A 22273-nucleotide genomic window follows, 5' to 3' on the forward strand; every position below is an offset into this window, starting at 1 on the left:
GCTTGCTCAGCGCTGGTCCTTTCTGCCTTCTGATGTCAGACACAGGTGACGGAAGGCGCAGAGCCGACACTATTACCACGTGTTTTCTAACAAGCTCTTTTTCTAACAGATGTCTGTCACCCTACTGGACAGTTCTCCTGCCACCAGGGTTGGACATGGACCTTCCAGTCTCCTTGGAGACACTTACAACTATAACTCAACAAAGGTGTGAGTGACAAGCAATAAAGACTGTGTGCCACGTAAAAAGCAACAGGTCCCTGAAGATCCATTGGTGAATGTGGTTATTAAAAGGGTAATCCTCTCCTGCCTTTTCTGGAGAGCTGTGATGGACAGATATGATTGTAGGAGGAGGGCTTGGACCAGGGTGGTGACCCAAGCTGGTGACTGGGGACACTTAAGAGGGACTGTAGGTGGTAGGTTGGTCAGATACTGCTTGGTGGCAGAGGGGAGCAGATATGGAAAAAGGAGGCTGAGGAAGCTATGTAGTGCTGGCTAGAATTAGGGGTGCCTGGATGGAGCATAATTACATTTAAATGGTAAATGGGGGTGTAAACAGAGAGGAAGGCAGATGTGTAAGTGCATGCACACACACATAAACACAGAAATTTCCCCCATCTCTGCTGGTCTTCTAGACAGTAGTGATCATACCTACCAGTCATTTATTTCTAAATACCCATCTTCTAGGAGCAATGGCTGAGCCCAGGGCTGGGAAGGAACAGAATTGTGCCAGAGAGAAAAGTGCTCAAGGAATGAAAAGCTATTAAAGAGAGCTCCTGTTGGTGAAATCTGGATTATTTGATTTCTCCAAATCACTAAAGGCAGCCAGCTGCAGCCAGCTGAGAGAAACAAAGCAGGAAGGAGCTCAGGCCACACCGAAGACAGTAAGCAGTGGGAGAGAGGACACTTTCCTATTCCTGTCAGGATAGGAGGGAACTGGGAAGTTTGTCTGAAGCCCTAAATGCTCACCTTACATAACCAAATCTGAGAACATTCCAGTTACAGAGAACAATATATTTGCATGCAACAATCACATACCCTCTGGTGCATCCAAACTTGGGTTGCTTGTTACACCACACACCTGAGTGCCGCATGCATGGTTGCCGCACTGCAGCAGTGCTTAGGGGAGCAGGTGAGAGAAGCCTGCAGATGATCAAGGAGACGCCACTTTTAAAACCCAGTTTTTTCTATGGTTGATGGAATCCAAGGGTGGGAAGCGGCTCACGGACAAGATCTCTGGGTCCTACTGCTCCTGAAGCAGTTTCAGAAACCAAGACTGTATAGAAATGGCTGGCCATTGTGCACCTGGGACTAGCTGGAGTGAAGTGTAAGATCTCTCACCACTCTACAGGGCTTTGGTGCCGAGGACCCAAAGACTGGATGGGTCAGCAGAAAGCTCTCTTCATCAGTCCAGAAGGACATGGGGCAATGTGTCTGACGGTAGAAGGCACTGCATTCTGAACCCTTTCCTAGGGGACACTTGATACTTGATACACGTGTGGAAAAATTCAGTGTGGGCTGAGCCAGAGATGTCCCCAAGCCCCAGACTATCTGCCTACATTCAGACAATATCCTTACAGCAGTACAGCTCTACTTTCCAGCCCAAGGAAGCCAAGAGACACCCTGGGACTGAGACAAGGGATAGTTTGAGTATCAACACCACTACCACAATTTCCGGAGGGCAAGAGTGAGCCAGGGAAAGTGCCCACAGAGAAACCTGGCCATGGAGCCCTACTTGATCCCTAGGGCTATCACGGTGGTCAGGAAACCAGCCTTTCCCTGCCTCTACCTTCTAGGGCCCAACCCACCCAGCCTGCAGAAGGTGGCCCAGAGCCAGGGCAAGTAGTACGTTCTTCCCTGAACTGGTAGCAGCTGTGGAGGCCTCACAAACCTCAAGGTCATTTACCAAGGGCAGAAATACGGCAAGGCTGGACAGGACATATGCGAGCCCATAGGTGAAACTTCCGCACCCCTCCACGGCAGGTCTCAAGACAAGCGGCCTTGGGGTCACCTTACACATGGGAAGGACTTGAAACAGCCGTACTCCACAGCAGCAGATCTGTCCTGAGCCTACAGCACCACAGAGCCAAACCTTCCAGGAGATAGCACGAAGGTACAGAGCTGCTTCCCATCATCCCTCCTCCCCATCCTGCATCTGCCCCTTCTGCTGCTGCCTGACCCAAACCAGAGGTCCGGTGGGCCCCAAATCAGCACTCTTGACTTGTTACTGAAGCAGGAGTAAGGACTATAGGGTCTATGCAGCCTGGAAAAGTGGCAATAGCCAGGTACACTTAAAGGCCAGTCGTCAACACGCTGGACCAGGCCCACACACTGCAGCTCACCTAAACAGGCAGGTCTCGGTCACTTTCATTCACCCAAGTCACTTTGAAACACTGCTCACATGACAGAGGAACAGAGTGTGCCCCAGAGGAAAATCTGGTCAGCCCCGTGCCCCTAGAACACACTGGACACGTGGTCACCACTCACCCCAGGCCACAAGAAGTAAATACACAGGAGTTTTAAAATAATACAAAAACTATTTTTATTGTTTTAAAAGCCAGCACAATGGCTTTTGGCATAACTATCCATTTTCTAATACAAAACTGGATTAAATAAATATTATCCAATGTATAAATAGACCATGAGGCAATTCTGAAGATAAAAAGAGAACTTTTCTGTAAATTAAAAACTTAACTTTGAATTTTCTTAGTGGCGGCTGAAGAACAATCACTATGGCATTTTAGAACTTGTCAAATATACAAATCGTGATTCGATACAAAAGTCTTCATGCCGTAAGCATCACACATAGAAAAGATCAAACAGCACGATGTTTTGATTACTGCCTATTGCCCCCGACACACTAACAAATCTATACCACTCAGTCCATACAAAACATGACCACAGTGCCTGTGTAGGTAGGGTGTGAGGTGGAACACACGTTCGCCTAACCGTGAGGGTGTCTGGGAAGACAGGCAGAGGCAGCAGTGGCCGACCGACCATCACACTGCCCGGGTGTGCAGTGCAGGCATCCAGCTTCCCGTGAATTACATAGCTCTCATTTTTAGACAGCAAAGAGGGTGCAACCAGATTTCAAGTTGTTTCACTAAAATAAGATTAAAAAAACAAAACAAATAAACATATTAAATGACAGTAAATTGGGCTCTCGTGGGTAGCTACTTTGAAATACTTTACTTGGCTTTTGGTTTTGTTGTTTTGAGACAGTCTCAAGTAGCCAGGCTGGCCTGGAACTTGCTATGTAGGAGAGGCTGACTTTGAGGTTCTGATCTTCCTGTCTCCCAGTGTTGAGATTTCCCAAGTGTTGAGATTACAAGTGTTTGCAATCAGAGTCCACTTGAGACTTTCCTCTAAATTACATGAATTTTACCCACATCACATGAATATAAACCAGGTGCAGAGAAAGAATGGACTACAGACCAATCTCACTGGGCACGATTCATGAGTCAGCAGCACCAGGCCCTGGAGTCACTGTTGATGGGGTCTTGGGAGGAAGGGCAAAGTATGGATTTTGAAATAGGGTATGGAGAAAACCCTTATGCAAGGAGACGTGAGCTATCCCTCGACCCAAGAGCAGGCCTATAGATACACAATTCCTTATAAAATGCTACTTACATACATCTGTGTGGTGCCATTTACGTTGGAACCTGAGTCTTAGTGAGTGAATACACTTCTCAAAAGAAGGCGCACTGGAAGAACTGAATCTCTCTCAAATCTGGACTACACAGATGTGTTCAATTCGTGGTGTTCCTGAGAATTCGGAGGAACAGAACTTAAGGTTCTTATAAAATGGTGTAGAGGATACACAAAGCAATGCACATTTTCTGGTGCACACAGCCCACTGTACTGGCACCTCACTATGGAAGCCATTTCTGAGGAGCCTCTCTGGCCTCCTAAGGCATGCTTCTCCCCTCCCTGATTTCTCTGTGCTGCTACATAAGCACCCCAGCACTGACAAGTGCCCCAGGAGAGCTTGCTGGGTGTGAGAAGCATTCCTGTTTACATCACGTGTCCACTTTGATCTATGGCCTTCTGAACTGTCTGTCCATGCCAGATTCTCCTGCTCCTCGGCCTCCTCAGCTGTACTCATGGGTAGCTACACCATGCCTTCAGGGATACGCTTAGCTGTTCTTCTCCCACCCAGGAGCCTCCTCCAGGGACCAAGTGGCTCCAGAGTACTGAAGGAGCAAGCGGCACCCGAAACAGGACTTGTCAAGGGCCATGTCCGACTGTCAGCCTTCAGGGAGATGGCAAGAGGAGACGCACTCTCCGGACTTCACACAGGTAAAAGAAATAGCATTACAGTTTTGTTTTGTTTTGTTTTCTGCTAAAAATACCTGAAATTTATTTCCCACTCAACTAGTGATTCTGAAACATGATTTAAAAACAAAAGAAAACACATACAGCACATTTCCTAATGTCATTTTGCATTTAGTTATTTCAAAACAGATATGTTATATAGAGTGAGTTCTAAAAATAGTTCTCTATCCTCCAAACCCTGGTTATACATGAGGCTAGAAATCACCTTCCTAAAACAGTATTTCAAACATTAAAATACAGAGATCGACCTGTAAACCACAATATTCAAGTGAGTTATCTTCTCGAAACCTTGTGTTCTCAAGGAATGTTGGCAAAGAAGCAGCTTTGATGGTAAGAAGTAAATCAAAATGCACACACGTCATGTCTGTCTGCTAGTAAATCGAGACAAGACACAAAAACTGATTACTGATCGATTTTCTTTTCTTTAACCAAAACAAAAGCAGGCTTCCGCTTCCCTGGTAAAGTCTTCCTTCACAGGTGACTGCCAGTCAGCTCTGGCACTCACCACACAATCAGGAAGCAGCCACCTCTACACATGTCCTGAGATGACATTTAATGCTGAAAGGAAAATAAATAACCCAGCAAGAACAAAACAATTTAAATCCAATCATTTCAATTTGGGGGTATCTGTTCATTAAAATTAATTAACATTTCTAAAATACTTTAATAAAAAGTTAAAGAAAAAGTGCATCAACAGCAGAGACTTTAAAACTCTCTCACGAGTACAACTCTTCTGAAAACACTATCTCAGCCGGTGTACACCGACATTCAGGGAGCCTCGGGTTTTTAAGTCCAGTATTACAAGGAGTCAAGTAAGGCTTTTTTCTTCTTAAAAAAATATACAATACACAAATCAGTTTGGAAAAAAAGTAATAATATTTAACAATTCTCTGACTTAAATATTTTCACATAACAAACGTTTTTATGTCACTGTCAATATTACTTATATACAGACGACAAAACGAACAAATCAAAAGATGCCCTTTAAAATAACAGTGAAACGTCTCTCTTCAGGACTTTTAGGAACAAGTCCACATAATATTTATAATAAAACTGCTCTCTTCTGAAACCAAGGAGGCAATGAGAGAAAATAAAGGCAATTTTTTTTCAGAAAAAAAATAGAGCCCAGCTTTATGTTACAATGAAAAAGATATCCATTTATTAACAGAATGAACACGACACCGGTCTGAAGTGCACCAGGGAGTGGCCTCAGATGCGCCCTGTGATGAGGACTAGTGCTTCTATTTACAAAATATACTTCTCAGCCACACGGAGGCCCAGATATCTGTCTATGTACACAGGTATTCACATATAGAACATATAAATAGTTGAGGGACTGATCGGAAGTGGGGACCTACTGTCTTTGGAATGCTGAGGCGCACACACTGCTCAGTGCAGGAGGGTTTGGTTTGGGACACGTCTCAGGTAGCACTGCTGACCCGGAAGGACCCCCTGAAGTGGCAGCACATCTCCGCAGGCCTGAGGAGGAAGTCGCAGGGGTGGGGGTCCTCAGCCGTAAAACACAGGTAATCTACTGAGGTGGACAGGGACAGCTTCCTGTCCCATAGGAGACAGTTGTCTCTCCCTGCTCACAGGGTATGGCTTGTGCTTCTGCAGTGACCTAGTACATGTGACTGGACAGATTCATGCAGCAAGCGTGTGGACATCCATGGGAGCAGCTGGTCCTTGCCTGCGGTCACATTTTCTCGTGGCCCTGCTGTCGCCAGATCTTGTGTTCTTCTAACTAGGGATTAGGTGTCTGTGATGGAGAGAGAGCTGGTCCAGCCACCTCTCAAGGCATCAGTTACATGAACAGAGTGGGCTGAAAAGAACTGACTGCTACTGATTAGTAAACCACGGAGTGAAAGTGGAAAACATCCATGTGTGGTGGCACCGCTTCTGAACTTCATGAACTACCATGCAAGTGTTTTCCCATCTTGTCTTTTGCTAACACCAATCCCACTGCAATGATATTCAGATCCAGGTCATCTGCTAAGGACATACCCTGGCCAAGAGAAGGTAAAAGTGCCCACGGTAGTGCTCGGGTTCTGTGATCTGTAGACCAATGAAAACAGTGCCTTTGCATTTTTTCCTATTAGTCTTTGAGTAACAATGATTCTTCAAATAATTTTAGTTAAAAAACTATTGTGGTAGATTTTTAACACCAAGTTTTAAAACAGAAACTCTGAGTGATCTAATCTTCACAAATGTAGCTTCATGGATGCTCTCAGCCTTCTTCCATGGCATCAGAACACATTGGTTAGGGTCTGCCACTCGCCCGCCGCCTCCTGCACCACTTCCTCTAAGTGGAGGGTCCTTAGCTCTTCCCCATCCTGTTCCTGGACCACAGCAGCTGCCTGCAAGGTTGCTGCAGAAGCAAAGAGAAAGTCAGCCTCACATCTTAGAAGCAGGCCAGCATGCATTTTAAAACAAGAGTATATGGGAACCAGAGAAAAGAAATCTCTAGCTTGCTTTGCTTCCCATCTCAGTGAAATGAAATCATCTGGGCCAGTACATCAACAACACAGACAACTTCTCTAACAACATGCGGGAACTGCTGGCAACGGTGACCTTCCCCCACACAGTGCACAGTTCTTCTCCTTAGGCACCCCAGATACATCTAGACACTACTAGCGACTACACAAAGGTTATCTTCGTTCACTAATAAAACATATCCTCTTACAACTAAATGAACTTTACATACACAGCTGTAAAACTCAAAACCCACCCCAGGGCTTGACTCAGATTTTAATATTCCATACTCCTGCTTTGTGTAGCTCCCGCCACCAGTGCAACAGGACCTAAATGATTTAGTTTGTTAAATAAAATGCTACTGCCATGCTACTTTGAGGTCCAAACCTCAAGCAGGACACAGTCATGCCCTATGACCCAATTCTGATGGCATCAATACTTGCAAAGCACAGAGAAGGCCCGACTTCTGGCCTGGACCCAGTAGATAGAATGGAGGCAATGGCGTTCAATGTGGAGTCTACAGGCCCCGCCTCCTGACACTAAGGTGACTGCTGACCAGCTCTCCAGACAGTCATGATGCCCACACTGCTTTAGAAAGCGCTGTCTGAAGCTGGGCATGGTAGTGGAAGACAAAATCCCAGTCCTCAGCAGGTTAAGGAGGAGAGTGAGAGTTTGAGGCCTGCCTGGGTTCTACAGCTAAACTGTTTCAGGAGAAAGAGAGAAGAGGGAAGCAGGGAGAAAGAGAAATAGCAAGCAGAGGAGGCGGAGAGGGAGGGAGAGAAGGAGGAAGGGAGGCAGGAAGGGAGGAAGGGAGGAAGGGAGGGAGGGAGGGAGGGAGGGAGGGAGGGAGGGAGGGCGGGCGAGGGGACAGGGAAGCAGACACAGCACAGGCTTCCAGCCCTGCCCAGCCTCTCCCCAGCTCCCTTCTGGGGACGGACAGACATCTCACCCACGAAGCTGTGCGCTCGCTTCATGTGCAGCTTCATGTTGCTCTTCTGCGTGAAGCCCATGACGCAGTAGTCACACCTGTAGGGCCGCTCGCCAGTGTGCTTCTTCATGTGCACCTGCAGCGCACTCTTCTGGTTGAAGGCTTTCTCACACAGAGTGCAGTGGAACGGTCGCTCCCCTGTGTGCGAAAAGCACGTCACACTCAGTGTCACTCCCACAACTGCACACACAGCACACACTGTCCCTCAGTCCACAGATGGTCAACACTGAGAAAGACTCAGTGACATCCTCCTCTACCACCACCTGAGTGCTGACTAGCAGGATGCTGGCAAAGGTACTCCATGCTGAGACAAAAATGAAACCTTATTCAGTGAGTACCCAGACCCACAAAAACATCCAGAAATAGAATACACATAATTTAAACAAAATGCTCTAATATAATTTACATGATACAAGAAAAAGACATCTGAACATGAGACTATCAGCTCTATTTAAGTGGGCTTTTCTATAATCTTTAAAATGCTACTGAATGGCTTTCAGGTGAATGCAGAACCCGAGGGAGCTGCCCAGATGAGCACACACCAGACTTCAGTGTCTCCCTCGGCCAGCCATGGTGGTCCTGCTTTCTGGGAGCAATCCCCCAACACTGAACCATTTGGGGGACCTGGGGTGAGGTACAGCCTCCCCCTGGCATCCTCTTACTGCAGTATCAGGGCCTTTTCCCACAAGGCCTCCCAGACTGTTCCCGAACAGCAAGGATCCATGACTCCCTGACTACATGTTGAGCTGGTCCTGTTCCTTCTCATCAGGCACCATGCATAGCAACTGGGACTTCATCTCAGAATCCTAGGGTGAAGCCCCCAACTGAAAAGGTTCTGACCATCCTCCTCGGTGATTCTGAGCTGTTCCCCAGCTGCCTCTAGGGGAGGAGATAACAGGCAGGCCTGGCTAATCACACTGCTCTTAGAGCAGTTATCTGGCTGGGAGGAATCCACACCCACAGGAGCTGGGTTTGGCCAACCTAGAAGTCAGAAATGGCCTTTTCTCCAGAACGCCCAAGCAAAGGGCAGAGCAGCCCAGCTCTCCCCACTAAGGACTGGGAGGTAACAGTGGTCTGTGGGGGCAGCCACACCTGCTACAGAACAAAAGGTGACAAGACCCTACCCCCCTTGCACGGGTTAAGATCTCAGCAGCCTATCGATCCGGCCCTAAAACCCGGTCAGGAAAGTTCCTGCCCTCAAAGGGAAGAAGAGCTCCTGGCCTGACTGCAGCTGAGTGGAGCAGCAGGCCAGGAGCTCTGGAAGCATGAGCACAGGGACCATCTCACTGCCTCTTCTGCACAATGACGTCCCTTCCAGGACATGTGTGCTCGGGGCTCAAGGCCCTCCCAGTCAAGGCAGTATGTCTACCCCACAATGACCACGCAGTATCGTTATGGACCATCAATGCATATTAGAGGGCATGAAGCAACAGCCATCAAGTTCAACATTTTCCTCAAAAAAAAAAAAAAAAAAAACACAACTTTAAAATGTTTAAAGTTCAATCTCCACCACCCTTAGCTATAGAAAGTAAAGTACTGTTAGCACAGTGCCTCACTACAGAGGAAACAATGGAAAAACTCAGAAACAAGAACATAATTTTCACCAGCCAGTGGTGGCTTCATGCCTTTAATCCTAGCAGGAGGCAGAAGCAGGTGGATCTCTGAGTTCAAGGCCAGGCTGGTCTACAGAGTGAGTTCCAGGACAGTCAGGACTGAAACTCTGTCTTGAAAAAACAAACAGAAAACCACAATCAACTGGAAGCATTGTCTCGACTCTGTGTATCCTTCTATGCATTTGTATGTGATGGGGCACACAGGCTTTGCAGGGGAGGTGGTCATGCCCCAGGCGCTGTCTATAACGACTTTTTCTGTTTGTTTTTGTTTTTGAGACAGAGTACTCCTGCTGGCCTGGAACTTGCTATGTAGACCAGGCTAGCCTCGAACTTACAGAGATATGTCCGCCTGTCCAGTGCTGGTTTAAAGATGTGCGCCACCATGTCCGGCTTCTTCATTGCTTTTGAGACAGAGTCTCTTCCTGTCTGGTACTTGACAGGAGGCTAAGCTAGCTGGTCAGTGAGCCCCAGTATCCTCGTCTCTGCCTCCCCAGCAAGGCAATGACAAACATGCTACTGGCCAAGAGAGCTTGTTTCTCTGCCTGCTTCTCCTCTGAAGAGGCTCAAGCAGAGGCAGGCAGAAATGCAGCAGAGTGCAGTCAGCAGAGAGCTCACAGCAGTGGGCCTTGAGGGCTGGAGAGGTGCCCTCCACCTTCTCAATCAGAGAGAGAGGAGCCACAGCCTGGAAGCACTCCTATTCCCCAAGGTCACAGGGAGAACTGTCAAATCTTAAGTGAAAGAGTTAAGGCGGTAAGTTGATCAAAAACTAGGGCAAAGTATCTCGTCACATGAATCTTTGCACATGTAACCCCTCCTCCTCACCAGTGACCCCATTTCGAGCACAGCAGAATGTCTCGTCTCACTACCTGTGTGGATGCGGCTGTGTCTCTCCAGCTGGCTGGGTTTGGCAAACGCCTTTTCGCAGGTGTCACATTTGAATACCCTGGGCTTCTGAGAGCTGAGCGAGGGGCCAGCCTGGTGTGTCAGCATGTGCTCCTGGCAGGACACACAGAAACAGCACGTTAGGACACACGGAAACCAGCACACATTAGGCCCTAATGGAACTGAGAGGTCTGAAAGAGCAACAGAAAGGAATCATCATTAAATCCAATTAGCCTCTCAGGCCAACCTCATGGGTGACGTCTGACTGGGATTTCAGGACCTGGAGCCCATCACAGTTGCATGAGGGTGAGGAATCATGGCCGTGGCAGCTTCACGTCCACACAAGTGGCAATATCTCCCTCCTCTCAGGGAGACTGTGGCCCTCACACAGTATACTCCAGTGAAGCCTCTCTGTTCCCACATTTCATAAGTTCACCTGGAAGTCAAGGCCCACAGCCAGCTCACAAAGGCTTGGCCTAAAAGTCCAGGGAGATGGAAACTGTCTCAGAAACTCTCACAGCACACGTGTGGCTCTGGGTGGGTTCTGCCAATTATATAACAACACTGGACAACACATTCCACATCTTCTGACAGCATCAGATAATTGTACTTTGTATGGGTGTGACTCAATCTGTCAGTGATTCTACATCTGTGTGATTTGGCTTTCTGAGAAATATGACAGCCACTATGCTGTGTCCCCAAGGCTGGCATTGAAGCTATTTTCAAAGTTTTATGAAGTGCACAGTCACCCTGACAGAGGAGTCTTTAGACTGCCTTTTGCCCTAAAGCAGGGTTCAGAGAAGTGAACTCTCCACTGTTTGCCCCTGCACCACAGATTCATAGAGAACACTACTCCAGCAGACAGCCTGTGAGGTGGGTCAAAGGACAAACAGAAAATGAGAAAATTACTCTTAGCCTAGGTGCTGAGGTCAGGCTGCAGAGCACAGGACTTCACAGTGACTTTAACACTGTGCTGTGCCTACTCTTAATGCCTGGAACTCACACTTCACTTATGGAGAATTGTGTGAAGTCATCTACTTATGGAGCTACTTCTTTTACAAACCCTAGGCACTTGATGCTTAGAAGGCAGAGGGATATAGGAGAATAGGTCATCTATTATTGGGAAGGACCGTGTTGTAACTCTATAAGCCATGTCCAGAGAAGGGAAGAAAGTTGCTGCAACACTGGTAGTGTGCACAGCATGGGAGCTGCTAGTTGAAGCTGATGCAGTGACAAGCTGCACTCTTTCATGCAGTAGGTAGAGTGTGCTGCACAGAGACGGAGAGGCTCTCCAGAAAGGATGAGCATGCAGGCAGGCCCCTCAGGTGCGGCTCTCACATTGTCACCCCGGACGCTGGCATGTCTGTTCTCTGCAGGGAGCTCCTGCCTAAGTGCTGAGCAAAGGAAAAACTGAAGTATGTAGCAGACAGACAGACTTCCTCTGTTTGGCCAGGTAGACAGAGCGGAGACTGAGGGAGGGGGTGTCATGGCCCTGGGGAGTCATGCCCAAATGGAGCGGGTCCAGGGAAGGAAGCCATGCTCTCACTAACCTTCCTGTACTGCAGATCAGTTCCTCCAGGCCATCAGAAAAGGAAAATCAACCCTCTGCCAGGAGTGATTTGTTTAGGGGGACGCAAAGAGGGTTACCCAGCAGCCCCTGTGTCCTGTCCGGGGATGGCCCCAGATACGGCCCACATGCTTTCCTGGAGCTTCCATGGGAAAGAGCAGAGGCTTAGAGGGCATCAGCAGGATAAGGACAAGGACTTTCCAGCAGGGAGACAGCTGGGGAGATGCATGTGAGTGTTGTGCGAGCCCTTGTGTTAGGTAAATGGATTTGGGACAACTCACATTTCAGCCTCAAAGCACAAGAACATGGACAGAGAAGACATTCCTCCTGGAGATGACGGCACAGGACTGGCTTTGTGTAGGCCGAGAGGTCCACTACAGGGACCTCTCAGGGTGAACCCTGCCAGTGATCCCCAAAAAAGCAGACTAGAGCTTTTAAATGTCTATCTACCCTGTCTAATGTTTCTCTTTCCAATCAATTTCCTCTCCCTCACTCCTACCAAGGCACTCTACATGATCTGTAGACATGGAAAAGATCACAAGCAATCCTGGTTTCTTTCATCTCTAAGCCTTCATGTGTAAACACTGGTTAGTGAGGCTGTGACTCTGATGAAAAGGAAGGAAGGATACCCCAGGCCTATAGAGTGAAGACTGGAGTACCGCACACAGCAGAGATGGGGTAACCGGCTCATTTAAAGTGAGGTCCGCTCCCCATGGTAAAGGCAGATGGAGGATCAGACTGTCCAGGTTCCAAGAAAACAAAGAGGTTGAGCTCAGGTGTGCATAGTAAAGGGGAAGCATTTTCAGGCTATCTGCAGACACAGTCCTGCAGGAGCCTCTCCAGGAACACAGAGCCCAGGTTCACAGTAGGCCTCCTTATGTATGTGGCTGACATAAGATTTACAGCAAAGTAGGTGAAAAGTACATGGAGACACCATGTAACTAACTATCCACCCCTCACAGGCACAGGTTCCCCAGCCTTACCTTTTCTACTGGCATGGAACATTGTTGATTCAGAATAGCAGTGATACACTATTATCAGCTTGAGTGGACACTAGTTCTTTCCTGACCAGGCCCAAGACACACATTAAGCTGTCATGTTTCCATACACTCCTCTTTGCCACAACAGGTTCTCAGCCTCTCCTGGATTCTTATGTTTTCTGAAGGACACCCCACCGGGGATTTGTTGGATACTTTTGTCACAGTGAGGTCACAGCTTCGTTTCTATCACATACTAGCTGTGTGATGCTGGGTCTGACTATGGCCACTCTCTCAAGCAGCCCTTGTCAGGCTTTTCCACTGCAGCTCTGCTGGTGTCTGCTACTCTCCTTCCTCCTACCCTGCTGTCCACAGGGTCCCTTAAAGGAAAAGGGAAGGCTGAGTATGATGGTGCACACCTTTAATCCCAGCACTTGGGAGAGGCAGAGGCATGTGGATCCCTATGAGTTCAAAGCCAGCCTGGTCTACATAGAAAGTTCCAGGTTATCCAGGGCTAATAAGTGAGATGTTGTCTCCCTATATTAAGGGGATGGGATGGGACCTTACATTGAAATTACTTCCCAGGGTTCTGCATCCTTCCTGCACATATGTAAGGCCCTCCTTGGGGATGCCCATCCTTTATCTCCCACCTTGCTGAAGTGGCCTACAAGGTGAGGAACCCTAAATGCTCATCGTGTGTAGCCAAAGGGGTCCCTGCAAGGCTGCTCCCAGGTGAACAACAAGTTTTGTTAGTCACCCTGTGCTTATCAGGGACACTGTGTCATACTGCTGATATGTTTTCCCATAGCCTCAAACATGCTGACAACTTTTCACATTTCTGTCAATATGATGAGTGAAACATGATAGTCTGGTGCAACTTCAATTTACATTAAAATTGATTTTGAACTGCACATAAATGTGTAATCTATTCACAAAACACTCAACAGGCCTATTATGCCTACAACTGGGTACACACATTTACATCACTGTTTCTAGAATAGCGGGAGATATGTGTCATCACTCAGTTTTTACTTCGCTAGAAGTACAGTGGATCCCGTAACTGGGGGCTGCCCACTGCCCCCAGGGTGTACCTTGAGGTGTGTGGCTCGCTTGAAGGCCTTCCTGCAGACCCGGCAGCCGTGGATGCGCTCCTTCCCGTGCACCTCCTTGCTGTGGTGCATGAGCACAGCAGCTGACGAGAAGGCACGCTCACAGTCCAGGCACTGGTGTAAGGGGCCCTCCTTTTCAGGCTGGCTGTTAGGGGTCAGCTGGGCAGAGACATCAGTCACCTGGAGAGAGACAGGAGTTCTAGATTACTAGAAAAGTGTGTTCTGCAACTGCCAGATAAGAAAGATAATTGCTATGCTACCTAACATGAGCACAGCTGTCCACCTTATTCCAGGGAAAGCCTTAGAAATTCTACAAGGCCAGAAAACACAGCTGCCTTGGCATCACTGGGGTACTTAAGGATACTGGCTAATGAAGGGTTGGGGGATATACCCACCAAGATCAGCCCAGCTCCCAAACTGCTCTCTTGAACACAGCAGAACAACCATGAGGGACCACAGAGTCACCATTGGGGCTGATAAAGACCAGATAAGGCATATATGAAAGGTTTTGGCACGTAAAATATCAGACATTGCTTTAAAATGCTGTGGTTTGGACCAGTATGATGTTCAGCTGATACAGATACCTATCTCCAAGCCTAATGACCCTGGGACCCACATGTTGAAAGGAGAAAACCAACTTCTCCATGTTGTCCTCTAGTTTCCACCCCATGTACAACTGTCCTCCCATACACATGCATATATAAGGCACACAAACATAAAAGACAAACGTAACAAAATGCTGTGGTTTGGATCTCCTTATACTGCCCTAAAAAACTTTTAATAGTAATCAATGGTGTTTCATTAGCTTTGTTTGAACTAAGTTATTATACCTAAACTGTGGGTCACCACTGAGTAGGTTTTCAAGTCAATTTCATGGGATGCCACCAGAACTTTCAAAAACAGCAAATAAAACAGAAGGCTTACTGTGCATCCCACAGAAACAGGAGACCTCAACTTTAGAGGTAAGTAATGATCTAATGAAACAAGTATAAAGAAAATTTATATGACCTGCCAACATTTTTATTTCTAGATCGTTGAATACTAGAACTAGATGTTTTCAAAACATCAGAATATTCAGGAATGGCTACAAAAAATTAAAAAGAACAAAACAGAGGCAGCAGAAGACACTGCAAAGATGGCATTTTGAAATATTCATGTCAGAGAGAGTATATGTGTGTGTGTCTGTGTGTGTCAGTGAAAAATACACAAATATATTAAGGTATTCACATAAAATGAATTACTTGTGAATGAAAAAAGTTTGAAAGGCCCTAGAATAAATGATTATCAATGTCATTCTGTAATAGTGGATGAAAGACTGTGGTGATGGGAAAAAACGACCAACCAAGCTGGGGAGATGGCTTGGCAGTTACGAGGACGTGCTACTCTTGCAGAGGACCTGGGTTTTGTCCCAGCACCACATGGGAGCTAACAATGGCCTGTAATTATGGTTCCAGGGCTCTGGTGCCCTCTTCTTGCCTCTGCACACACTGCCAGCACATGACACATAGGTGAAGGCAAGACACTCATAAACATAGAATGAGTCTTGAAAAACAGAAAGAAAGAAAGGAAGGAAGGAAGGAAGGAAGGAAGGAAGGAAGGAAGGAAGGAAAGAAAGAAAAGAAGAAAAAAGAAATGGTAAGCAATGAAGACTGAGTGCAACAGAAGCCTGCTACCTCACCGTTGGAAATGTACAAAGCTGCTTCTGAACAAACATTTTAGTCAGGAGACGTTGATCCTTGCCCACTTCACTCATTCCTGCCAATGACTTACCATTCTCTCTCTAAAGTTCCCACTGGAGCCAGCTGACTCAATGAACAGGAAAGCCAACACAAATGTCTACAACTGCGCTCTATCCATAAACAGCATAGTGTGCTGTTACTGGGAAAACTTGGGTTCCTGGGCAGCTCTGGCTCTTAGCAGCATATTTTTATCATTCAAGGTTATCCCCACATCCCAGTTCCCCATGTGCTGTAGTGACGGCTGGACACAGTGGAACCACACTGAATTACACTGACGTGTTCTGGAGTAGAATCAGACTCAGCACGCAGGCAGCTTTCCCTCCAGGAAGCGGTGTGAGGGAGGGAAAATGCCAATGGCTGCAGTGCAGGCTCCCACTATGTAAACCTCAGCTGACTAGTCTCAGGCTGGCACCAGCTCAGGCTTCCTGATCCTCAGGGGAAGACGATGGAAAGAGTTACTCTGGTCTTTGAAAGGCAGGCTATATGTGGCTTGTAGGAGAGCTACAGACAGAAGTGCATGGAGAGTATTCGTCATAGCATTTCAATTTGGATTTCTCTCCAAATGAACTATATGAAGAAACAAGAGAAAGAAAAGACAAGCCTTTTGCTCAAGGATTTGACTATGGAACAGCAAGATCCCACCTGTCAATCCTTGTAACAGTTATTACCAGCTCAACATGTGCTCTGCTAGGACCTGGACTCAGATTCCTTACACACACTGTCTCTAGGATCTACTGATGAGATAAGCAGACTTCACACCAGTGGAGGACTCCCTATAGCTAGCTAGCTAGAATGTGTTGGCACAGGGAGGTATACACTGGCCAAGGGTAAAGCCCAAGTTCCTCACCACTTTCACAGTCTTCTACCAAAGGCATGGGGGCAAGCAAGCCAGGCAGACTAAACTCAGGGTCTAGAGGCCTTAAAGCATGGATAAGGCTCAAACACTGCCAGAGGCAAACAGTAACTCACAGAAAACACCTATGAAAATGCCTCATACTAATTGCTCACTTATGCAAATTCATTGCTGCCCCCTCGTTTTTTTGTATTTAACATTTTAAATTCTGAAAAACATAACCACAAGCTAGATCAAGTTTTTGGTATTTGGTTCACTTCGTGACTACTACTACTCAAATGGATTAGAGAAACTTCAAACTAATTTTAAAATAGGAATGCTCTGTGGCACTGGAGCTATAAAAACATGTGCTCTGCTAGGACCTGAATGCTAGAGAAAGGCACAGATGCAAGGACAGCATGTACTAATCACACACAATAAGTGGGGAATGGGTACCTTGGTACTGAATTGGGAACTTAGAAACTCAGGGGACTAGACAGAGACTGGAAGCCATGCAGTGATAACCAAGGTGGACAGCTGAGGACTAGGTGCTAAAACCCCATAGTATGACTTGAAGAAAGGACTCCTCGGGCATCCTTCCAGGTAAATGCACTCTGCTGGTGACATCCTTGACCATGCCAGGCAGTTTGCTAACTGGTCATTGATGGTAGATACCTTGTTTTGTTAGTCTGGGGACCTGGAATCTTGAGTAAGCTGGGGTAGACGCAACCGGTAGCTAAGTTAGCGACAGGGGTCTCCATTCCTACCTACCCAACTCCAAGGCTTGGAAGGTATTGTCCTATCACCACTGGGGACAAACAGCACTTCCTAGAACACTCCATTGTGGCATACAGCTAGGCCCAGGTGCTGATCTGAGCTCCTCCCAACCCTGCTATTTCTACTCTGCACCCGTCCACTGAGGCAACACACACCAGAGCTCTCTGTGCAACACACACGACTCCACATGATCACACCAGAGCTCTCCGTGCAACACACACGACTCCACATGATCACACCAGAGCACTCTGTCCTGGGAGTCTTTGTGGTAGGTACTAGAATTTGACACAATGAATTAATTATACACACTGAGATGCAGCTTTAAGCTCTGGTCACTGAAGATGAAATTGGGGAATTCCTTGATACTGCTGATATTCTAATCTTATGAAAAAACAAGTCCCTGTCCTGCTGAAAAACTGGTGAACTAGCTGATGTCTCATTTCCTAAGAATGTTCACACAAAGTTTAAAGCTCCCCAGATTCACATCATCAATCACCTACTCTTTACTTCTGACTCAGCCAAGTGCTGGGAAATGTTTGTAGACTTTATTATATTCAAACTGTCATTTCTACAAGTATGGGTCCTAAAACAATCAAACAAGAAAAATATCTTATCTATACATATGCAGGTAATATATACATGAAAAGTAAAGGAAGAAATAAAAGAACCAATAAGTACTTCAAGAAAATATACAAAAAGAACTAATACATTCAAGTAAAAAGCCCTACAGCTGAGCAGGAAGCAGACACCAAACACCGATTTGCAAGCACATCACATCACTGTTGCCCACATCTACTACTGACCAAGGTCTGGGAGCTGTCATCTGCCCTGGCCATGAGGGCCATAGAGCTCAGCACCTGTGCCCTTGGTCTGACAGGGCACTCTTCACTCACAAAGGGCCACCCCACATGGCCCCTTCACTGTCAGTCCTTCTGATGCTGACTGTGAGTAACACAGGTGCCACATACCTGGTAAGCTATTTCTTCCCCAGCAGCAGATGAGGACTGTGGAGTGTGGCTCACTAATATGACTTGTGGTGAGCCCGCTCCACCTTGGCCTGAGAGAGAGGGATCCGTGAGCAACGCTGGGAATTGCTGGCCCTGGTAAAAGATTATTATCATTTTAGAAGTTGTCACATTATCAAACCATGAGTAGTATTTTTTAAAGACCTTTAGGGGTTGACAGCGTGGCTCAGTGGGTATAGAATCTGCTGCCAAGTCTAAGGGCCAAAGTTTGGTCCTCAAGACCTACATGGTGGAAGGAGATAACTGACTCATACAAGTTGTCTTCTGAGCTCCGCATGAGTGCCAGGGTACAGACCTGCCTGAACTCACTCACTCTCTCTCTCTCTCTCTCTCTCTCTCTCTCTCTCTCTCTCTCTCTCTCACACACACACACACACACACACACACACACACACACACACAAGATCTTTTATGGCACAATCACTTTGGAAAGTGAAATTCACCATATGACCGCAATGAAAGAGGTCCATTTGATGCCTGGCAGAATGTCTCAGGAGCCTGAATGTGGGAACTACTAGATATGTAATGGACTAAGGGGTATTCATACAAAGGAGTATTATTGTGACCTAGCCACATGAAGGAATATTTTTCAGCAATAAATAGGATAAAGAAAATACATGCTATATAACATGGGTGAACCCTGGAAACCCATCCAAGTAAAAAGGGCCATTCCCAAAGCCCCACATGATGTATGACGACATTTACATGAAATACACAGCACAGACAAACCTGCGGAGAAAGAGTAATGATTGCAGAGGCTGCAGGTAAGATCAGGTTAGTGCTAATTGTCAACTGCATCTAGACTCACCTAGCAAACCTCTGGACATGTCTGTGAGGAAGTCTCTAGACTGAGTGACTTCAAGAGGGAAGAGCCACCCTGAACGTGGGCAGTCCATCCCGCTGGACGGAATTAAAACAAGACAGCAAGCTGAGCGTCAGCAGCGTTCATCTCTCTCCCTACTAGGGATGCCACGTGACCAAGCTGGGGAACTGGCCTGGGCTAACCAGGGCTGGACACCATGGCTGCCCAGTGTGGTGGTTTGATGAGGAAGGCCCCACAGGCAGGCTCATGTATTTGAAGGTTTGCTTCCCATTTGGTGAACTGTTTAGGAAGGACGAGGAGGTGTGGCCTTGTTGGAAGAAGTATGCCACTGGGGGGTGAGCTTTGAGGTTTCAAAGCCCGGGCAGTCCCAGTCCCATGCTCTCTCTCTGCCTGCTGCCTGTGGCTCAAGATGAAAGTTCTCAGCCACTGCTCTAGCATCATGCCTGGCTGCCTGCCAACTGACAACTCCTGATGACAGGCTAACCCTCTGACACTGTAAGCAAACCCTCAATTAAATGTTTATGTTATGTCTCTTCATAGCCACAGAAAAGTTAATAAGAGAGCAACTGATTATCATCAGGTACATACAAGTCAATCTAACTTGCTACTCAATGTTATAAGAAATCTCCTCAGCAGTTCATAACTTCCCCTTTCGATACTTAATATATTATTTTAATGAGAAAACAAAACTACATATTTAGTAAAGAAAAAATTCATGAAGCCTTTTCAAAGGGTCCAAGAAGTTCTCTCTAAAGGACACTCACCTGAGAGGTGATGTTCAATGTAACCGTGTCCAGACCTCCAGACAGCATGCCCTGAGTATCAGCCAGGGTCAGTGTGACACTGGCATCACCACCCACACCTGATGAAGACATGACCAGGTTCTGGGTTGAAATGGCTGATGGTGACATCGGTGTTGTGGTAGGAAGGCTCCCACTTGTAGGATTAAGTTCTGAAAAGAGAAGCAAAATAAATAATCAGCAGAAGGCTGAGGAAGTGCTCTCCTAGGGCCTGGGAAGAGCAGTCTGAGAGCTACTCTGAAGCCACAAGGAAATCACGGGACATCTTTGACGCACTCTTCGTTGGTTTCTAAGCACGAACAAGGGAACATCCCCTGCTTCTTCCAAATAATCCTGCAGCTGTGTCCAACCTTTTGACTCTTCGAAACAGCACTATCATCTACAAAGTTCATGCTTAAGAACCATGCAATTAAGTTACAGAAAGGAAAAAAAAATCATGTTTAAAGTAAATTCACAATTTTGTGTTGGTCAGTGCCACATACAGTTTTGCAAGTTAGACATGCCTGCCTGATATAGAAAAACCAGAAGAAGGAAGATAGGCCTCTGGCCCTAGTCAGTGCTGGCACCACAGAAAGAAAGCTCAGAAAGGATTTCTAGGACCACAGACCACTGAAGAAAAGAACCAGGTGAGACCCCTGAAGCAACTAGTTACAAAGTTTAGTGAACAAATTTGACTCTGGTATCTCTTCACACTCACAATCCTAAAGGTCTATTTATTCTGAAATGCAGGCTGTCAAAAGAAATCTCACACAATTCTTATAGTATTAACATATCCAGCATGACATCTTCATTTTCTTTTGATGCAACAAAACCTTCAAACGTTTTACTGAGCAGCCAATGCTAAGAGAAAGGAAGATATCCAGAGCAGAATAAGCAAAACCAGACACACCTTTCCTTTTAGAAACACACTCCTGTGCTCTCCTGGCAAGTGAGATGGGCTAGAATAGGATTATCTGTGTCCTGCAAGGGCACCAGCATTAAGCACACATGCACAGCCAGGTCTACATGCTTTGTTCTCACAACCCTGAACCCTTAACCTACAAACATATGCTCATCATCCTGGACCAGGCTGAGTTCATAAAACTACGTCCCTGTAAGTTATAAAAAGAAAACAGGCTCCTACCAATAACTCTCTGTGACCTGTATGACACCAATCCAGAGCCTCTCCTAAGAGTCAGGGGCCAACAGGAAAGCCAGGCTACTTACTTGTAAGTGGAGTTCTCCAAATACAAGGCCTCCATAGATCCACACTCGTGGAGTCCCATAATGTGCTGCACAGACCTGGAACCTTCAAAAGCAGTATAACCATTAGGAGGCTAGGATCGTGTGCACAGAAGCAGCCGCTGGGGCTCCCTCCCACATGCTCCCACCGTGCATATTGCTAATGCACCAGACAGGAGTATGGGTCTGTGGAGGGTCTCATGCACCAGCACTACAGTTACAGACCACCACAGGTAGGGCTCCTTGTGCTACCTACACATGTCCTCGCTCATGCACTAACACACAGTTGCTGCACAAGTGAATAGAAACAAGAAAAGAAAAGTCCTAGGTGACACTGTGAAGAGCAGTGTCAGAGAGTAACTGCCTGGAAGTCCAGGGTAACTGGACAGAAGCCTGTTTCTCAGAGTCCCACCTCAAGTCACTTAAAATGAGCACACTAAAGCTGGCACTACTCATCACTACTGGATGGCCCAGAACAGCCTAACCCTGCCTGCTGAGGTCAAGGGACCAAAGGGCCTCTCCACTTGTTCAGGGAGCAGCTTCAGATAATGCCACAGCTCCTACTCTACACAAACAATCTTTCACAGCAATCTCAAATCACTTTTCACAGAGACAGATGCCTGCTGAGAAGAGCTGCCCTTAGTACAACTGAAAAGGACACGAAGCTACAACAGGAAAGCAAAGACTTTCTCTTAAACATACAATGAGGATAAGCTATAAACAGCTCTTGGTTACTATCTGTTAAAATCTCAAGAAGATACAAATGAAGTCTAATATTTAAGTAAGTACTAAACATTTCTTTTTTGTTGTTGTTGTTGTTCCTCTGGGATACAACTCAATAAAGTCTTATTTTACTTTATAATTACAATAAAAAAGTAATCTTTAAGAAGTACTGAATAAATCAGATATGAAAGAATATGCCGATAATGCCAGTATACAGGAGACCAAAGGAGGAAGAGCAGGAGTTCAAGGCCAACTGTAGCTACATAACCTGAAGCCAGCCTGGGCTACCTAAGATCCTGTTTCAAAAACAAAAACAACAATGAAACAAAACAAACAAAAATCATATTCTGTGAAGTCACACTTGTGTCAACTGTTGGCCTTAATTGTTGGGCA

The 22273-nt window shown here is 46.5% G+C and overlaps 1 protein-coding gene across 2 annotated transcripts in view; it reads right to left on the reverse strand.

Annotated features, from left to right (window-relative positions):
* Positions 1–5462: 5462 nt before the first annotated feature.
* Positions 5463–22273, reverse strand: part of Znf236 (zinc finger protein 236) — a 96769-nt gene continuing 79958 nt past the window's right edge. For both annotated transcript variants that reach the window (XM_036204582.1, XM_036204581.1), the window contains exons 26-31: positions 19901–20088; positions 18257–18388; positions 13923–14120; positions 10272–10401; positions 7754–7930; positions 5463–6700 (exon numbers count right to left, since the gene is read on the reverse strand). In XM_036204582.1, the coding sequence (XP_036060475.1) occupies positions 6579–6700; positions 7754–7930; positions 10272–10401; positions 13923–14120; positions 18257–18388; positions 19901–20088 (947 nt within the window). In that variant the 3' untranslated portion in view covers positions 5463–6578. The remainder of the gene's footprint in view (positions 6701–7753; positions 7931–10271; positions 10402–13922; positions 14121–18256; positions 18389–19900; positions 20089–22273) is intronic.

The sequence above is a fragment of the Onychomys torridus genome, chromosome 13 (genome assembly GCF_903995425.1).
Source record: "Onychomys torridus chromosome 13, mOncTor1.1, whole genome shotgun sequence".
Classification (NCBI taxonomy): domain Eukaryota; kingdom Metazoa; phylum Chordata; class Mammalia; order Rodentia; family Cricetidae; genus Onychomys; species Onychomys torridus.